Source organism: Nyctibius grandis, chromosome Z (assembly GCF_013368605.1).
Source record: "Nyctibius grandis isolate bNycGra1 chromosome Z, bNycGra1.pri, whole genome shotgun sequence".
Classification (NCBI taxonomy): Eukaryota; Metazoa; Chordata; class Aves; order Nyctibiiformes; family Nyctibiidae; genus Nyctibius; species Nyctibius grandis.
Genome location: NC_090695.1, coordinates 83,607,715 through 83,627,410, shown reverse-complemented (window position 1 = coordinate 83,627,410; position 19,696 = coordinate 83,607,715). Strand labels below are relative to the sequence as shown.

The window sequence follows — 19,696 nt, the reverse complement described above, 5'->3', positions numbered from 1 at the left end:
TTTTCCTCATTTCCCTACTCTGTGAATCTACCCGTTCTTCTAGAAATCCTAAGCAGACATCATCTGACAAACCTGTCTACTTCAGGGTAAATCAAAGAGGTCTCTTACAAAGGTGACATTTTCAAAGCTTGGTGTGTGAAACTAAACAAATATTTGTGTGACCCTAACTCGCACATGCGGAATTCATATCTACAAATATCAAAGGGGTACCTAATTAGACATGGGTGTGTGAAAAGAACTCATTTGTGCATACATACTGCGTGTGTTTGAGTATAAACCGTCATTGCACAAATATGTGACTAAGTTGAGTCTTTCTAAATTTTTCACTTATTTTCTTCCTCTTCTTTGCTCATACTGTTAGCTCCTCCAAGTCCCAAGTCAGTCAGAGGCTGCACCATCATCTAGAACATCTTTCATCCTCATATGGCAGGCAGTAAAAAATCCAGTCTGAACTCACTTTTTCCCCTGATAGCTGGTGTTCATACCCTACATTGAGTAGTTTCCTGATCTCTTTTGTTAACTCACAGGTATAATAATGAGCCTTTGGCTTCAGTATTTTCTTGTAAAGTACTGTAACTGTTTTGATTTCTGCATGTTAGGGGAATAGATTTCTTTACTCGAAGTTGAGCAATATTTTCTTTTGCAAGAAGCTATATGTGTAGTTGTGTCTCTCTGGTAAGCAGTTGGTCTTCATATACACAACCTGTTTAATACATTCTTCTTATGCTTACTGTGATTTAAAGGACCACATTTTGCTCTTTACTTGCATATGTATAAGGCTTTTGACTCTCAGTCTCTTAGCAATTAACAACACTGATTTAAGAGGTTGACACCTTCCACCTGTCTGCTCCCATTGCCCTTCTGAAGATTGTCGACCTGGAAGAACTGGCAGAAAGGAAGTTTTCACCCTGGGCTTTTCCTGAGTAAATCGTGTATTCTGAGAACAAATTCAAGAGTTTTAAATCCAACCATTTAAAATACCATGGCACTGCAATGTCATGGTTGTCGGCACACATTTCCCCCTCAGATAGGATGGAAATCTGGGGCAGAAGGAGTGGACAAGGCATAAGGCAGCAAGACTCTTTAAAGCATCACGATTTGGTTCACTGGAAAGACCTTTCTTTCTGTCTCTTGTGAATCTAGGATAGCTGGCCCCTTACTCTTCCCATCATTCAGAGGGTTCTACACTCTGCCTTTTCATGTTCAACACTCCCATAGAGGTACTTTTGTGTGTGAAGGAGTTTCAGATGTATATCTTTGAAGTGTTTTCCAAAGATCAACATCATTACAGTATTAAGTTTATGATCTTATGGTTTACTGTTCTCACCTTTCCCCATAATAAATTTCTCTCAGTATAATTTAAATGCAGGGCAGCAGCTCTTGCGGCATTATAAAACAGTACTTTCTGATGGCATGTTTGTTCCTGTTGCTTAAGCATACTCTCACTCCAGTGAGGGTTCCTTTTTGCAATTTGTAATTACGTGCTGAAAATAAACTAAAGTGGTATTTCACTCCCTTTATACATTTGAGTTGTATGCTACAGTAAGCTTTGAAGAAAACCCACAGGTTTTCAGTACCACTCAGTCATGACACCACGAAATAAACTTTTATATTCCCTGATCGGTACTTAGCTGTCTGATGGGTACTCGTATAATGTGAGGACTTCTAGGGGTAATTATATAAACAATGAATATGAATAATACTGCTACTCTTCTCATTTCATCTGGCTTTAAGTTAGAAGTTCTACAGATTTATAATGTGTTATTTTCTCTCTTTCAAAGCTCTGTTGTACACTAAACAACTATCTAAAGCCTTTGACCTTTACACTTAATTCCCAGTGTAACTTTTCGTTTTTGTTTGGAACATTCAAACTGAATTAATGTAATATTTATGTTCTGACTGAATGATTCCTTAACATTTTTTTTTCTTTTTTAAGGTAAAAAAATCATAACAGAGCCTACAACTAAGCTGATTACATCTCTGAAAACTGACAGTGTGAAATTGTCATCTGCTAAAGTTACTCTTAAGCCTCCTGTTTTTGAGACTTCGATTACTGTCACCAAAACAGAAGTCCCTGCTTTGGAGGAAACAACCCTAGAGACTGAAGAATATACAGAAGTGCCTACTGATGTGGCTGAGGAAAAAAGGGAAATGGAGGTGCTTATGGAGAACATTAAGTTAACCACCCTTCTACCTCAGACTGTCACAGATGGCGAAATTAGCACTTACGATACACTGGGAAGGACTGAATATGATGTTTCACCTAGGTTAACAGAGAGCACGTCTGCAGCTTTGGAACTGGAGCACACTTACTCTGAAGCAGAATTGCCCGAGGAACAAGGTAGGTCTGAAAGCATTGAGGACGCTTTCTTGACCTCTATAATTTTTCAGGATAGCACAGCTGTAGCTAAGAGTTCCACTGGTTCATGGGAAGATACTGAAACAGGAGATACACAAAAGCATGATGCTGATAATCAGACTGAACAAATAGAAGTGGGTCCTATGATGACAGCTACAGATAGCTTGTTACCAGCTTCTCGGAGAGAGTTTCCCAGGACAGGGACTTCAGTTTCACTAACAAAAGAGAACATGTATCTTGGTGCCCACTCAACAAAAGAACCCACAAAAAAGTCAATGGAGGCGAAATCTGACAAGAAACTTACAACTGTTGTAATCCCTAAAGCTTTGTTCACTGATCAGTATGATCTTACTACAGAGGGGGAGGGCAGAGAGAGCATGTACACCATTATGCCTGATAAAGTTTCTGGTGTGGCTACTGGTAGCCCCCCAGAATCAGAGACACTCGTAGATGAGCATGCAGTAACCACTGGACAATTTTCTACAGCCTATGAGTCAACTCCATTTGTTAAATTTAGTTCTGTCATGGTATTTGATAATGAGGCATCAGCTGAAGGAAGCAGAGAGGACCTGAGAAATGTGCAGCCTACCGTGTCATCTGGAATACCTGTATCCTTTTCTGTATCAGTTGTTAATCAAACAGGATCTGAGGCCATCGCTCTCTCGGGAAGTACTGTTTCCCTGCAAAGCTTTGTAGAAGGCACCACATCTATTATCCACTCATCTCGGCAAACAGAAGGATCAGCCGTTTTAGAGGAGCAGGAAAAAACAAAGGAGCCAGAAACGAGAACAATGGATATTAAGAACCCTCATGCTTCAACCGTCATTCCTACCTGTGTTACAGCAGAATCTAAGGGTTGTTCTGCAAGTGAGAAGTTCACACAGGCTCCTCCAGCTTCCGATATGTGGCTGCCGACAGATAAAGATCAGGGGTATATGACAGAAGAGTCATCTCATACGAAGAGAATACACGAGTTAGATACAGAAGATGGTATCTCTGGAATGGAGCCTACATCATCTCCAGGGCAAATTACAGAATATACAAAGCATCCAGGAGCTCCGATTTCAGCAGTTACAGATGAAAGTGAAGCAAGCATGGAGCCAGTGGAAACGAAAAGTGATGAAGAAGCTGTATCAGCTGATTTTGATCAGAGTAAAGATACTACAGGTGTCTCCCAAACAAGTAGCTCTTTGGATTTGGAAATGATCACAGTATCCAAAATATCAGTGGATGAAAGTAGAGCAACAATAAAGTCTTTTAGCTCCTCAAGTGTTACTGTATTACCAACTGCTATGCCCACTGCTATGCCCACAGTCATGGAGGTAACTCAACATGGAGGATACGAAATGTCAGGGTATGTTTTGAAAATGTCCATCCCTACCCCAGAAGGTGAACCAAGAGAGGCTACTGGGACTTCAGTGTCAACGCCTGCTGAAGAAGTCTCTACTGAAATGGAGGTCTCAAAATACATGGTGACAGAGGAAGGCCAGACAAGCATTGCAGTATCAGCTGAGGAGGAGTCAGTGGCAACGCTTCAAGACAGAAAAGGAACACCATCAGCTGGCTTTGGAGGGACGAAGGAATCTATTATATTTACAGATGCAACAAAGGTAGATACTACAGTTCCGCAGAACGAACATGATGCTTCCCTAGTTCCAGTTACTGTAGAGAGTGAGGTCACTAGAGATATGCCAGTTACTGGTCAGACTCCTTTTGATGGTATCTTTCATACACAAGCAACAGAAACAGCTGAAAAAGACAGTGAGGTGTTCCCAGAAGAACTCACCACAAAAGATCAAGATATGGAACCAGATACTGCCACAGAGTCTACCTTATCTGTGACATCTGTCCAAATACATGAACAAAAGTCGGCACCAGGATCTGAAACATCTCAAACAGCTATTCAGGAAAAACAGGATGAGACAGGTTCAGCTTATGATGAGACATATCCAGAAACAGAAGTATCAGTGCCTGCAGTGAAGCTCACAGATTATGGAAGAGTTCTGGGATCTGATGAAACTAGCACCAGGACCTTGCATCTCACAGTGACTCCGAAAGCTAGAACTGCTACCGGTCAGGAAGAGAAGGTCACTGAAGTGATGCCTATAACAGCGGGTACACAAGCAAAAACATACGAAAGCAGAGGAACACCCACCAGAGAAGGCGACAGTGATGTAGTGAGCTGGGAATCTGTGTTGCCCCCACATACGATGCCAACAGGTCATTCTGCTGTGGAAAGCATTACTCATCTGACTTTGGGAGCCTCTCCAAGCCAAACTCTGGAAGGTTCAGGAACATCAGAAGAACCTGAAGAAACCAAAACAGTTATATTTTCAGCTAATGCAACAGATAAGGCAACAGTTCTCAGCGATGTAACAACACCTTCCATTAGTGCTGTAGACAAAATTCACCCTACATCAGCATCCAAACCTTTTGTTACTCAAAAGTCACCACGTATTATTCCTGAGGAAGAAGAGGAGGTAACAAGCAATGACATCATCATAATTGATGAATCTATTTCTCCTAGTAAAGCCACTGATGATGATGATCTGGCAGGAAAAATGTTAGAGCCAGAAATCGATAAGGAATATTTCACAGCATCAACTACTACTGCAGTTGCACGACCTACTGCACCACCCAAAGTGAAGGAGGCCATAGAGGCTTTACAACCTCAAGAGGTGTCTCCTTCTACTGCACACCCTGATAGTGGAAATGACATAAGATTGTATGTTATTCAAATCACAGGCAATGATACAGGTAAGATTTTGACTTTTAGACCTGCAGTCCATCAGAATGGACAGTTTATCATAACGAACCGGTGTACTTTAAAATATACTGGAGATGTCTCTTGGATCACTGAAGGATGCAAAGTACAAGTTTTATCTAGACAGCAACTTACTAAATATTGGTAGGTCTAGTTTTCTATCCATTAAAAAAAACCCTCAGAAATGTGTTATATATATATATATGCTTTGGGATTAGAAAGAATATGAAACTTCTATTTCCTCTTAAAAGTCATGATGGCTATAGTCCAGTTTTCTTATTTAATGTTGTCAAGTCACTGATTTAACTTCAGCTATCTGTGAAACAAGCATTTAATTTCACAGCTTCCATTCCATGCATTACTAGTCCTAAACAAAGTACTAGATTATTTTAACATTCCATTAGTCTGTAGCAATTAACAATGCCATGTACAATGTAGTCAGCTAAAAAAGGTTAAGGCACTCTATCACATCTGCAAGTGGACCTCCTGTGATTTGGGGGAAGGGTTTTTGCACATTTTTGTAGCATATTATTACATTTTTTTAATCTGTTTTACAAAATCTGTGATGCAAATTGACATAATTTTTAGTTTTGTTACATTTTCTAGCTGATGGCACTGTACATGTGTATGTAGCTTCAATTCCGTGGGTATCCAGAACAGAAACTCCTGCAGTAGCAATGAACTGTTGAGTTTTATGATGAATATGTCTCCATAATGCAATAGCTGAAGGCTATGCAATATTACATTAAAGAAGCCTGTCAAATAACTATTATTTAAGATGTCTTGGTAAAACCTTATTTTTTTAAATGAAGCATAAAAGAACTGACAAAAAGGATAAAGGTCAAAATATGTATTATGCTCAATGTTGCATTATGTTTTATTATTTTATAGTTATTTTATAATTCTATTTTTTGAAGGAACACAGTAAAAATTCGTTTTATGTCTTATATACTTTTAACTATATGCAATGCTTTTGAATGGTTATATAAGAAACTGTTTTCTCATTGGTTCTCGGCCATAACATCCATATCTTTGAAGAACTTATCCAACAGAATTCGTAATTTATGCAAGTCTTTTGGTTGGTTTTGTCAGGTTTGTGCTGGGTAGTGTTTCATTCAAAAATCAAAAGGCAGAGGTAGTTTCCTTGAGATATGCTGTATCATTGTTGGACTTCTCATACAGTGGATTTTGTATCTTTATTCACTTTGTGCTTATTGTCCTACTTTATATTTACAAGATGCAAAACTGCACAAGTCATATCAGTGGTAGCTTAACCTTTTATGTCAGTAAATAATAGTTCTGTTATTTTAACATTTAAACACTGCTTTTGTTTCTGTGATATATTATCATTATTTTGACTGAAGCTTTAGCTGTTGCCAGTGTCTTGGAAGTCTCAGTTAAATGAGACAAGTCTGGTAAGTCAGAACAGAAGGGTAATTTCTCAAGACTAGAGTTAAGCCACATATTATATGCTTATGTTCTTGTGGAAATTTGGTTAATTCGGCTTAATAATTAATAGCTGGACTGTATAGGAGTGAACTAGTTTTCCCTGTTACACTGTTGAGTTATACTACAGTTTGTTGCATATGGGAGAGTGGGTTGTGCTGGACAGCTCTATGTTCCAGGCAGACGGAAAGAAGTAAGATGGTTTGGGAAGGTGTGGAAACTTGGTGTTTTCTTCAGATAGTGCACAAGGTATGTGATTCAAGTTTTCTCTCCATATACATCAAGGAGAATCTTATTTTATACTTTTTTCAGAATGGTGCGGGTACTGTGATTCATTAAATTAGGAATTAGTTCAAGTGGGATTATCTAAAGGACAGTGGATCAATGCATAGATGCTCTTCATAGCTACTCTTGCTTTCATTTGGATGATCAGATCCTTAGGACAGACTTTCTTCAGGATTTGCCTTCTGCATCTTTGCAAACTTTTTAAAGCTGTGCATGCATTTTCCGGGTATATATGTGCATATGTGTGGGGGTGTTTATAAGCAGAGTTAAAGTTATACATCCTTAAAATTCTGCCTTTAGGGATGATTCAGTCTGTCAGCATAGAAAAAAATTTCTTGTTGTTGAAATATTATGAAATTCTCTATATGTCAGTATCCGTATTCTCTTTAAACATGAAGGGATTTATCATGTATCTAGTGCAAGGTCAAAAAGGAGTTTTATTTTTCTGTTTTCAGAATCTGACAGTGAAAATTCCTCCATTTAGTTATCCACAGAGAAGAGGCACCGTATACCTACTTACCACAAGTTAAGTTAGATCTGCCAAAGATTTATTCTGTCTGAGGATTCAGATTAGTGTTTTGTTTTATTTCTCCAGAAATGAAAGACTGCATCTGAACAATACTGTCAAGTGCATTTTCCTTTCATTGTTCCTCAGCCCATAAACTTATCTTTGTGCTGAAGAAAATGTACATAGGAGGTGCTGAAGAGAAATGGATTTGGCAAATATTACTAACATATGCCTTTCACTAGGGTAGAGTTCAACTGCTTATTCTATCACTCTTTGTTTGAAAATTGATCTGCAGTCATACAGGAGCTACATAAACGGTACCTTTGGCTTTTTATTCTCAGCTAAATGGGAACAAGAAATGCAGTTTTCATCATTACATCTCTCTGATAAAACAAAGGTTTTTCCTCCTTTGCTTTGGCATGTTTTCAAGTTAATATAGCTTGGCGTTCTCAAATAAAATAATCAGTGAGGGTTTTAAGCAAAGGCGTTCATGATTTTCAAGTGAAGAGTCCAAAAGTGCTTCCTAAGAAATGACAACTTGCTTACCAAAGCCCTTCAAAGAACAGCTATTTCAAATAGGAATAATAATGAGAGGTTTGCTGTGTAAACAGTATCGTGTGTAAATGAATATCTTATTTCCCTTTTTGTATATGCACAAGTGTTGGAAATATTTATGAGATTAGGGTTTTTTTTTTCATCTTTCTTCACCTCTTTGTTATTCAGCTTTTGCCAGAAGCAACAGTTTAACAGTGAAGCAGGGCTCAGCGGAAATACGGCATGATGTTTTGTTTCCTATCAGCTGTATCACTTAATTACAGTAAAAACTTGCTATTATACTAACATAGCTGAATATTGCTCTCTGCACGTCCATTTACCATCTGTAGCATAGGCATAATAATACTTAAGTGCTCCATGGAGGTGCTATTAGGCTTTGTTAGTTATGAACAATATTTTATTGAGAAGGGTCATGCCAAACGAATGGAGTTTTGAGAGATGCAGACGTCTTTAGCAGTTCCCAGCAAGCAGAACAGAGCACAGCCCTAGCAGCACAGGACCTCCTCTGTGATCAGTGGGTGTGCTACCTCCCAGTGAGGTGTAGTGAGAACAGCCCATTGCTGCTCTGGGTCTGGTCAGTCACCTGTGGCCATGCCCTGGTGGAGGACAAAGCAGGAAGGATTTCTTGTGCCTTTCTTCTCAGTCTCAAACCCCCGCTAAACTGGCACCAACTTTGCTGAAACGCTTTGAAGTCTTTGGCTGGAATGTGCTGTCAATGTATGGAATGTGATATGGATGTATGGAATGTGGGGGATATTATTCTTCAGTATTGTAGACTCAAGCTGCACTTGAAAGACGTTGAATGTTGACTGGGTTAAATTCAATTAAATATAGTGTCGAGGATCTTTTAGACTGTCTTAGACACACACATGCCCCTTAATATGAGTAAATACATAACTGAAAGTTGATATTGAATACTTTCAATTTTTTAATACAATAAGCCCTTAAATTTGTTAGACCAGAAAAAGTTTCTCGTAGAGGACTTTTCATACGCCATCCAAGAGGTAAATAATTATACTCCTAGCTTTTAAGATGCATGCTTGCAAGCAATTAAAACTTTCATAAAGGAAGTTTCAGTTACTTTTAGATAAAAGAATTTACCCATGGAACCAGAAGTAATTTGGGAGCCTGGTGGAAGGTCAAGCTCATTAGCTTAAATTCTGGAAAATGTGCTCTGGTGCTGATAAGAAAGAACATACTGCTGAATGGCTTATGCTGCTTATTTGTGTAAGAATACAGCAGTTTTCATTGAGAAAATGTATTGTACAAACAGTCCATATACTTCCATGTGAGCAAGTGTGAGGCAGGTGCACAAATTAATGAGGGATACAAGGCATGGTTTTTCTGACAGTCTATGGCACATGGGCAGATCTAGGGCAGGTGTTCCAATTAATGAGGCAAATATATTTGTGCATGGGGAAACATCCCTTTTTATGCTACAGAAAGGACCATGCACATGTTTCATAATGGAAGGAGCTTGGGACTTCATTCAGTTGTGTGGAACGACAGGCTGTTCCCTTGGGATCGTGACCATGTTGTGAAAGTGAGAAAGCGAAACAGCCCTGCACTGTGATGTGTTATCACATTAGCAGCTTTCCATTGCATCAGATAGAACAGAGGCATTTGTCTTTCACTGCAAAGATGCAAAACTTGCCACCTCGTGCCCTTTTATGTTCTCATAGCTCCTATGCATTGTAGTGGTGAGGGCTGATGCTGTTGCTGGAAGGTAATGGATTAGCAGCTGAAAAAAAAAAAAACAAACCTGAAGGAACTTTTTAGCTCATAAAGCTTTTATGAGCTGAAAAATTCTTGTGGGGGTGTTGTTTAACAGTGGTTGAGGGGATGCTGGAAACATAACTCCTGTCTGTATCGGGAGTAATTTGCACACCTGCATTTTTTGGAGACATTTAAAAGTCTTTACTTAGTGAATATGTTTCAAAGTGCTTATTGGACCCTGGGACTCACACCAGCTCTGTCTGGTTTCTTGTCCCCTCCAGCTTTGAACAGAACGAAATTGCAGAAACTTGTGCTTTGTAGATGTGGAATTTTATGGAAAGAGGTTACAAACCTTTGTGTTTCAACATGTAATTCTCTGACATGCATATTTCTGTCTTAGGAGTGTAAGAGGGCATGTGAAATTTGGATGAAATGAAGAATGGTAATGAGTCATAGTCATAAACCTTAACAAAGAAGGCAGAATAGAGTCTTTTCAGGTCCGTTTTAGGCCTTGTCTTGAAATTCATTTAATCCTGTTGTCTTCACAGCTCCTTCTGGAGGGCTGTCCCAGATCGTCATGGCTCTCTTTAAGTCTGATTCTAATACTTTGCCTGAATTGCTTCTTGGCCAGTTTATACCCATGTTTATTCTTGCCAGCATTGTCTTGAGCTTGAATAGGTCTTTTTTCTTCCTGACACTTATTCCTTGATACTTTTATTTCTCTGTTCAGTTATAGAGAATAGCCTTGTCCCCTTTCAGGCTTAATTTTGCTGACTTCTGAGGGGAGTATGTGCACGGGAGAGTGGAAATGCGCTGGGCGCATGCTGGGAGGAAAGATGCTGGCTCTGTTCCAGAGGCTGTGGGTGTCAGGATGGTGCTATGACCAGACCAGATGATGGTGTTGAGGGACAGGAGCAGCATGCCTTGCAGCACTATTTCCAGGCAGCACCTCACTTGCAACAGAGCCAGCTTAAAAACATGCAGCATATAGGCTTGTATCTGCCTGCACCTGTACCCACATTGTTCTCTTTTAAGTTATTTTATTTATGCCCACTGGCAAATATCTATCCTGACACTGTTCTTTGTAGTATACTCACATGTGCTATGTGCAATTTTTGATGTACCTTTCAAAAATTACATGTATTAATTATTGTATTAGAGAGACTTCTGCTGAAGGTGAGGAGACTTTGTCTTTTATGTGCTGAAATCACCATTTGTTTCTCCTCAAACTGAAAGTATATGGTGCTGAAACCTATTGTTTATTCATAGGACCTATTCCCAATCAAAGTGTATTGTAAGGTTGTAGTGGAGTGGGAGTCGGCCTCTTCTCCCAGGCAACTAGCGACAGGACAAGAGGACACAGCCTCAAGCTTCGCCAGGGGAGGTTCAGGTTGGACATTAGGAAGCATTTCTTCTCAGCAAGGGTCATTAGCCATGGGAAGGGGCTGCCCAGGGAGGTGGTGGAGTCACCATCTCTGGATGTGTTTAAGAAAAGCCTGGACATGGCACTTAGTGCCATGGTCTAGTTGACATGGTGGTGTCAGGGCAATGGTTGGACTCGATGATCCCAGAGGTCTCTTCCAACCTGATTGATTCTGTGATTCTGTGATTCTGTAAAGGAAAGGTGCTGTCTTTCATTCGCTGCATTCTGTTGCTTTATGCAGTGACTGGTAACATGCTCAAGTGAATGTGTACGAATAGGACTTCCCTGGCTGTGCAAGCCGTTCAGCTTTCTTAACAAATGCTTAATTCTTGATATCACTGTCATGCATTTAAGAGAAGAAGAGTTCCAAATTTACCTAAAAACTGCGTCAAGCGAAGTACCATTTAATTTGCCAGTACATTTCAACCTGTATGCATTCGGACGTGGTGTTCTGTGGCCACAATTTGTTGGTATTGTGCACCTATACTGACCTGAATTCATTTCTGGTGGGATGTTGAAGCAATAGTAAAAGTGGCCTCACGTGGGCTGAACCAACTTCCCATCTTTTTAAATGCAAAATCTCCTATTTATTTAACGGAGGTCTGGGATTGTCTCAACTGTAATGTTCCAGCTGACATTAAGACTATGGCAGCTGCTGTTCCTCATCAACCCTGGAGAAAGACCACATTCCCTGCTGCCCAGAGAGCGCTGCAGTCAATGGATGTGGTCTTATTTCAGTGTTTGGATTAGCAATGCGTTCCTTCCTGGTAGTGTTTTTTTTTGAGCCCTGGGCTTATGTGTTCAGCTAAGAAAGAAAACCACCTAGTGCTTTTGAAACAAATTTCCAAATGAAACAGGTTTGTCAATGTCTGATAGCTACTCAAGTCATTTTCATGCCCTGAGTGACCAAACTCCCTGTGTTGTTCTTAAAGCCTGACATAGAGACAGCCAAGTTCTCATTTTGTCTAGAGTAACTGAAGTGTTAAATCCTAGGTTACATGGCAAGATTCCAATATCATTTTCCCCAGTGTAATTGCACCATAATAATTCCAATGAGGTGATTGAGAGCAGAATTGTTATGGGGATGTGTTGATGGTAGGTATCAGAATGTCTTCATAATGTTTACAGCTTCTGGTTCATTCTATAATTAGGTGATTTTTTTCAGAAGAAGAAATTTGTGTCACATATTTAACCCAAACTGGTAGACCTGTTGCTTCATTAAACCAGTTGGAATCTTTTCTGTATTAGAATACTCTTGTTTTACTGGTGCTGTGGAGGGTTTTTTAAAATAGGTTAGACACCATCACATATAAATCATGTTTAAAATGCAACAGCAATGATGCTCTGTATGAAAGCAAGCCCTCATAGACAAGTAATTGTAATAAATTCAAGCTTTTTGTGCACTGCTCCTTTTTGCAAAACAAAGGAAAAGAAAAAAAACAACTCCATATCCAACAGAGCTGGAACTTGATACTTAGAAAGTTTCACAAGAAGCTAAGACTGTGAATTAGTAAGTAGTCCTTAGGCCAATATTGCTGGCTCTTCCTGAAGACTTATTATAGAACAATAATTTCTTTTTTTCACATTCCTTTATAGACTTCCATAGATACAAAGAACAGTGCCCTCACATTAAATACTGTTCAGAGGATGCCTACACATTCCCTGCTCTTTTTGCATTGTTTCCAAGGAAACGTCTCAGATCTAGACATAGGGATTACACATTTCTAGCTTTCTTATAGGTCTTTGTTTATTCATGAGAGAAATGAAGGAATTTTATTCATAGGTACAATGTAGTTTTTCATACTTCTGTTGTGAAGGAGAGGAATCAGTTTAGAAGGTTTGTTTACACATGGAGAAAGTCTTAAGAAATCCTATTGCGGAAAAGATGAGCTGTCTACATGGAAACACGGTATGAATTAATTTTTTTGAGGAAAGTGGTTTTCTGTACCAAAGGTTTCTGAATGTATCCAGATTGTAACAAATCTTTCTTAGTATGTACGATGAGGATATAATCTTTTTTGCCTCTTTCAGAAAATATGATCAATACCATTTTACTTTACATGAAATGATTCATTGGATACAGTGAAACTCTGAGTGACTACAGGATGTGATCCTAGAAATCTAAATAAAGGTATTTTTAGAAGGGTCTCAAAGGCTAAAGATCTTAATAGAAAGTCATTCCCTTAAAATGAGCCACTTGATAATTAATCTGATAATAGCACTTTAAAAATATTTGTTGGCTATTCTTTCTTTTTGAGTATGCAGTTTTCAGTGTTTTTTTTTGCAGTTATTCTTTGCACACTTTAGATTTAATGATTGAATGAATCCTTGCTAATCCAGCTGGTCTTTTTCTATCTCCCTCTCTTTGGAAGTATTTAGATGATAAATTTGATCAATAATATACATAATACCCACTAGTGTCTTTCAAGATACTTGTGAATTATTTCCTGGCATAAGTCAGGATGTGTTCAGAGTGTCTGCTGTGTATTTTGTGTCACCTTTGGGAACATGGATCTGAAGTTATCTATCTTTCTCTTTGGAGTAATTCACATTTTTTAAAAAACTGCTCAGTGACTTGCATTAGGACTTGTCTAACCAGTCCTATATTACTGCATTTGCTTAAATGAGGAGAACTCAATGTAAAAAAATGTATAGAAATTTCTCGTCATTAATGATGAGAGCTGAAATCCCTAAGGAGGAGAAATGCAGTTGCAATTTTGTTCCTGATCATGAACATTCTCATCTTCCAGCGGTCCGTGCCTGCTTTGACATCACCTCTGCTGCACTTCATTACTTTTTTGTTACCCAGCTTTAGCTTAAAGAGTGCATAAGAAACATTAATTTTTAACTTTTTAAACCATAATCTTGGATTTTTCATGTAGTACCTCATCAAGCGAGAATTCCGTAGTTTCTGTGGGAGGTTTTTGGCATTAGGAAAAGAATTTCCATGTATTTGATGTAGGGTTTTTGCCAAAATAACAGCAAAGAATATGCCCATATGTACACAGAGTAGCATTGGGATTTTTTATAAGATTTTATTGTGGGATTTTGTCTAAACTATTTTTTTCCAATCTTGGAAGTGGTGAGTGAAACTATTCTTAGGTTACTCCTGTATTTACTACTCAGGCTTGTAGTGAATTTCCAGTGACATAATTAGTTAAATATTAAATATTACAAGAAAAATTCTGAGTCGTTTGGAAATGCTGTGTACACTTGGTCCAACTGACAGGCAAGGGTAAAGACCACAGGATATATCCTCTGGTGAAACCAGATAGTGATAATGGGGTTGCAATAGTGAGTGAACCTGGAAAAAGATTTTCAGTGGTCACGGCGTCTTTTGCCTTAGTGCAGGTACTCCTTTTCATGCTTGAAGAAACCAAAGTTAGTGTAAGCTTCCACAGAATTTCTTGGACTAATCATCTGAACAACAATTAAATTTTGTTGATTTTATGCCACCCGGGAGAAGGGCACTAATGTCAATCTCACCACAGTTTGGAAATTACTAAATTGCAATAGGTAACAAAGACACTGATGTTTGTTTTTGCTGTCTGTGGGTGTTGGATGTAGGAGTCCAGCATTGCCAAGTGAGAAATACTGCTGAGTATTGCAGTGAACATAACGGATAGCCGTTTAGCATGATGTTGAGTTACCGGGATTACCAGATGACCTAAGAGGGCATAAACTAGTTGTATACTCTACCCTACATGAAGTAGGAACACTATGAACATCAATGAAACCGAAGTATTTCTATGTCTCCAAAATGTCACTCAAGCATTTATTTGTTCTTACCTTAATTGGATTATTTGGCTTCTTGGGCTATATGCTTTTTTTAGCTATAGTTGGCTGAAAACTTCTGTTCTCAAGTATTGTCCAACAAAAATGTCTTTTTCAAAAAACAAGTGTTTCTAAAAACAAATCAAAATTTTTCCAAATGTTCCATTTTTGCCAATAAAAAGAAACTTAGATGGAAAAAGTTCTGCTTTTAAAAGAAAAATGAAACCATTTATCATTTTTATATATACATGTGATACTATGGTTAAAAAGAAGCTCGTGCTCTGTATAGATTATATGTTCTTTTATCAGCTCTGAGCAATGAAATAGTTAAATATTTACAGGTATACTGCAGCTCAGATAAGCCTTCTCCAGGCGTAAGCTTATTCTAGAGTATTTGCTGCATCAGGCTTCCTTTTCTGCTCTGCTTTTCTTTCTGTTTCATCTGCTGTTCACATGTCTCTACAGAGTTCAGGAAAGTGTGGGGATGAAAGGCACCCCAAAAGTTGAACCAGGTAGAAATTATGTACCAAAATACTGTTTAGTACTTAATTTTTGAGAGGCTTTCAAGCACATGGCAATGCATTCCTTTTCTTAAAATTGCGTTTGAAAGAGAGAGTTACACTTGTGTCATTCTGTCTACAGCAGTGGGGTTTTTACAACCTTATGTTGGTTTAACTGAGAATCAGGTTTATACCTAAGGTGCTTTGGATGTTTAATATGCAAAGCAATCATGTTTATTAACCTCTATACCTAAATTTCAAGTTTTTTCAGCTTTTTTTTTTCCACAAGGCAAGGGATGACACTAGGAATAGTCCATTAAAATTGCAATTACAGAATCCACTCTCTGTCTTCTGAATATTATTTGCAAAGCACAAGACTCAGATCTGTGTGCAAAAGTCCACGTGCCATGTATGTCAATATTTATGTGCATAATCACTGTAATTGTATACTCTAAAACATATATTTGCATTTAAGATATTATGAAGATACTGTAGTAATTTGTTACTACTGCTGCTGCTGTAGTAATTCAAGTGATTTGCCCCACAGTGGACTATTCCAGTACAGCTTTGGTCATATTTCAAGGAAGAAAACTAAAGCTTAAAAAAAGATTTTCCATGACAGAATGAGTGTACGTTGCCACATGCTTAATAGCTCTAAATATCTTCCCAAAAGGAGCAAGGACTGCAGCCAAACAGTGTACCTAATCAGCTGTGATTTTGAGTGCTGGGTGCACGACCAGTGGGCTTGTGCAGACATTGAAAGTGCTTGGAAAATTGTAGGGGATAAAATGTAAGAAAAGCATCATGATATGTGGCAGTACAGATACATAAACTTCTTCAGACATCTGTAAAAAGAGCATTGTGGGGTAGATTAGGTGGGGTAATCATCATCATAGCTGTAGTTCTTTGAACGGAGTTATTCAGAATGAAGCCATTTTTGCATAGGGAGGATCCTCCTGAAAATGTAGGTTTATTTTTTTCTCTTTCTCTCTTTTCCTTCCTTCCTTCCTCCCTCCCTCCCTCCCTTCACCTCTCTTTCTCTCTCTCTTCTCTTTCTCTCTTTCTTTCCTTCTTTCCTTCTCTCTGTCACTCTCACTTTCTCTCTCTCCCCCTTGTTTATTTCTTTCTCTCTTTCTTTTTTCTTTTCTTTTTTTTTTTTCTCATAAATATACAGCCACATACGTAAACACTGCTGTCTGTCCGTCTTAGATCTTGAACATCAGAATATTTTCTGGTTTTATTTTTGCCACATAAAATTCCTCCTTTGAGACAAAGTTCTTTGATTAAGAAAGTAAGATTTAGCACACGCCTACTATGTAAACCAACTTTTATTACTCCTACACTAATATGATATCAACCTAATTTTTTCCAGAACTGCCACATTAAGGAGTGTACTGTACGTTTGCTCCTAAAGCTAAATATTGTTGACATTACTGGAGAAAGGGACAGAGGAAGGAATATTCGTTACAGTCCATTTCACATCTGAGCAGCCACAGGAGCAGTCAAATGTTGGACATCTGCTTTGACATTGTAACTGTAGTATTTTGACTTTTGCCCCAAATTTTTGTTGTGATAAGTAGGTTCTGGTACTTCTGGGAGGGGACACTCTTCCCATTTTAGTAGGGCCAGAACTAGTTCCTTTTTGTTCCATCTGCGTAATGGAAGAAGCATTTGAGGTTGCCCTGGTGTAACATGGTGTAAGTGTAACCAAGGGATGGTGGTGAAGTGGGCTAGGAAAGGGCAAGACCTGTTGATGTCTTACTGGTTCCACCTCAGTCATGGAATACCACACATAAGATCAAGGCTGAAGTTGTTTTGGCAAACACTTGCTTTCCTTCCCAGCCAGCTCTTCTGTTTAGCACCTGACCTGGTGAGTTGTCCTGTGGAGTTGGACTTTTATATATATATATCCAGACAGACCAGCTGATCCAGATACCGTGTGACTGCACAGTCTGACTTTTTGCTTTGTTTATGATTTCAGCTGGAAAAAATGATTTATTACTTGCCAGTTGTTTGGTTTTGAGTTGTTTAGCCCTGCAGAGTTTTAGAATTGTCTTCTCCGTAGGCAGTAAGTAAAGTGTTGTCATTGGAAGGATGCTCGTGTCAGGGACTGCTCAGGAGGAGACACCGCTGGCTGGAGCGTTGTTTTGTTAATGACATATTGGAGCAGAAAGGAAGTGGGAATAGTTGTCCTTAGAATATTGTATGACAAATATTCAGTCATTATCCAGGGAACTGTGTCCTGCACTTGCTGGGGCTTAGACTTGACACTGCAAGGCTGCCATTTTTAACAACATGACATTTCACTCAATCTGTTTTTTCTTAACAAGTTTACTGCTGCGTCAGGGGGGAACGCAGGAAGTAATGAGGCTGAAGGGAACGCCAGAGATTGCCAGAAGGCTTCATGATATGCTTTTATAATAAAATGGTTCCTTTATTTCTGACATGGTTTTTGCATCATCATGTCTATTACTTTAAAATTTGGCAGGGCTGTTTAAGCACAGCCATGCAGGCCAGAGCCCTGTGCAAAACAGATGTCCACATAAGTGACATCCACTTTCCACAGGTGTTTCTGGTCGTAGCCAAAAACTCTGTCAAGATAGAGCTTGGGGGAATGGTATAGCTGCAAAAAAACCTGCAGTTTAGGAACATGCCAGCAATTGATACTCAGGTTTTCAACAGGGCTGTATCTTGCATGGAAACAGAGAAACCCAAATATGGCAAAGCAGACTGGATAAGTGAATCCGAGGAGGCAAGACTGACCACCCACCTTGAATTACTTTCAACTCCTACCCAGCCAGCTGTGCAAAAATTACTCTTTTCAAATATTTTCTTCCAGAAATTTACTTGAGTAGTTGAGATTTTTATGCAAGGTCAATTTATGTATTATTTTTATTTTTTCTACTGCTGATGAGATATAAAAATTGCAAACTTCTCTTTTGACTCTGAGAGGGAGAGCAAAACATAAAATTTGATAAAATTTAGAAGGTAAAAAAAATACACCTATTGAAATGTGCCCTACATCTTTAAGCATTTCTAAAGGGAGCCAAAGTTAACAAAACTTTTAGAAATATATATCCATCTGGGGAACATTTTTAAGTGAACTAAATAAAACCTTTTGTTTATTCAGACTGAACAGTAATAAAGAGCTGGATTTTGCTAGACCTCATCATACATACTAGTCATGTTAATGTTGAGGTAGAAGGATTAAAATAATTAAAAATTTAATTATTTCTGGACCTTTCTTTGTTGTCTTTTACTTAGGTGTGTATAATAGTAGCCATGTTACTTTAACACCTTAGACCAGCTCCTTGGCAGTATTCCCACCTTTTCCTGACTGGGGAGATGGGGTATGCCTGAAGCACTGCTGCACTTTGACCGTGCTTAGGTAGGTTAATGATATTACAAGATGGCACAAGTTAGAGGAATTGCATGTACCGAAGGCTGACACTTGGAATTTTCCTTCAGCAGGAAACGTCTGTATTTCAAAATCTTATTTCTTTTGAAATGAGATGAAAAGAACAATTAAAAAAATCCCTTTTCTATGAAGCAAAATGGCCCAAAAGATGTTATCAGCATGTTTTATTTCTGTAAAATTGAAGCTTTCTGTTCCTATTTAAATGTAATATTTTAAGGGGGAAAAAAAACCCTAAATATAAAGATTTTGAAATAAAAAAAAAAAATAGTTTTTTTGTATGGGGGCTACCTTGTCAGATCGCTCCTTTACTTCTTAAGTACGCTTTTAAAACAAAATATATTCGATGAGACTGACACATTCCCGTGGAATTGGTTGAGTTTTGTTTCGCTGGAAGAGTTTCAGCAAGCTGCAGTCATAAAACTGCTTGAATCCACCCAGACTGCAAATCTAGTCCCTGGCAGAGCTGAGGTTCAGGGGCGTCGATATATGACATAAAGATGTTTAAGTCTTTCCTCATGCTAGATCCTCTCCCAAGCCCAGACATGAGGCTTCACTGGACTTTCAGAGGGTTCAAATAAAACATTTTGAATCTCTTCTACTTTGAGGACTCCTACATGTTTTCCAGATGGAGACACCTGTTGGCTGAATTTAAGTCTGCTGACTGTAGGCTCACTCTTGGTAGGTCACCATTGCAAACTTGTCAGGAGCGTCCCACAAATGTGCAGAGATTTTGCATTAAAGCCATTTGTTTAGATGATTCAGAGTCTTAATCAAACACAGTGTGCATGCTTACTGAATTATTTTGTGGACTGTGTGTTTGGATCTGCTCTTCATAGCACCTTCAATCTGCAGCAAATTCTATGAATGTACAAAAATGAGGAAGATAATTATTCGTGCATCTGCCTTCAGTCCTCCTTGCCATCAGTGAGCTTTTCATAGCATATTTTT

General features: G+C 38.6%; 1 protein-coding gene across 1 annotated transcript in view; it reads left to right on the top strand.

Annotated features, from left to right (window-relative positions):
* Positions 1 to 19,696, top strand: part of VCAN (versican) — a 105,638-nt gene that overhangs the window by 44,129 nt on the left and 41,813 nt on the right. Inside the window, exon 6 of the mRNA XM_068423091.1 lies at positions 1,937 to 5,116. Coding sequence (XP_068279192.1) covers positions 1,937 to 5,116 — 3,180 coding nt within the window. The remainder of the gene's footprint in view (positions 1 to 1,936; positions 5,117 to 19,696) is intronic.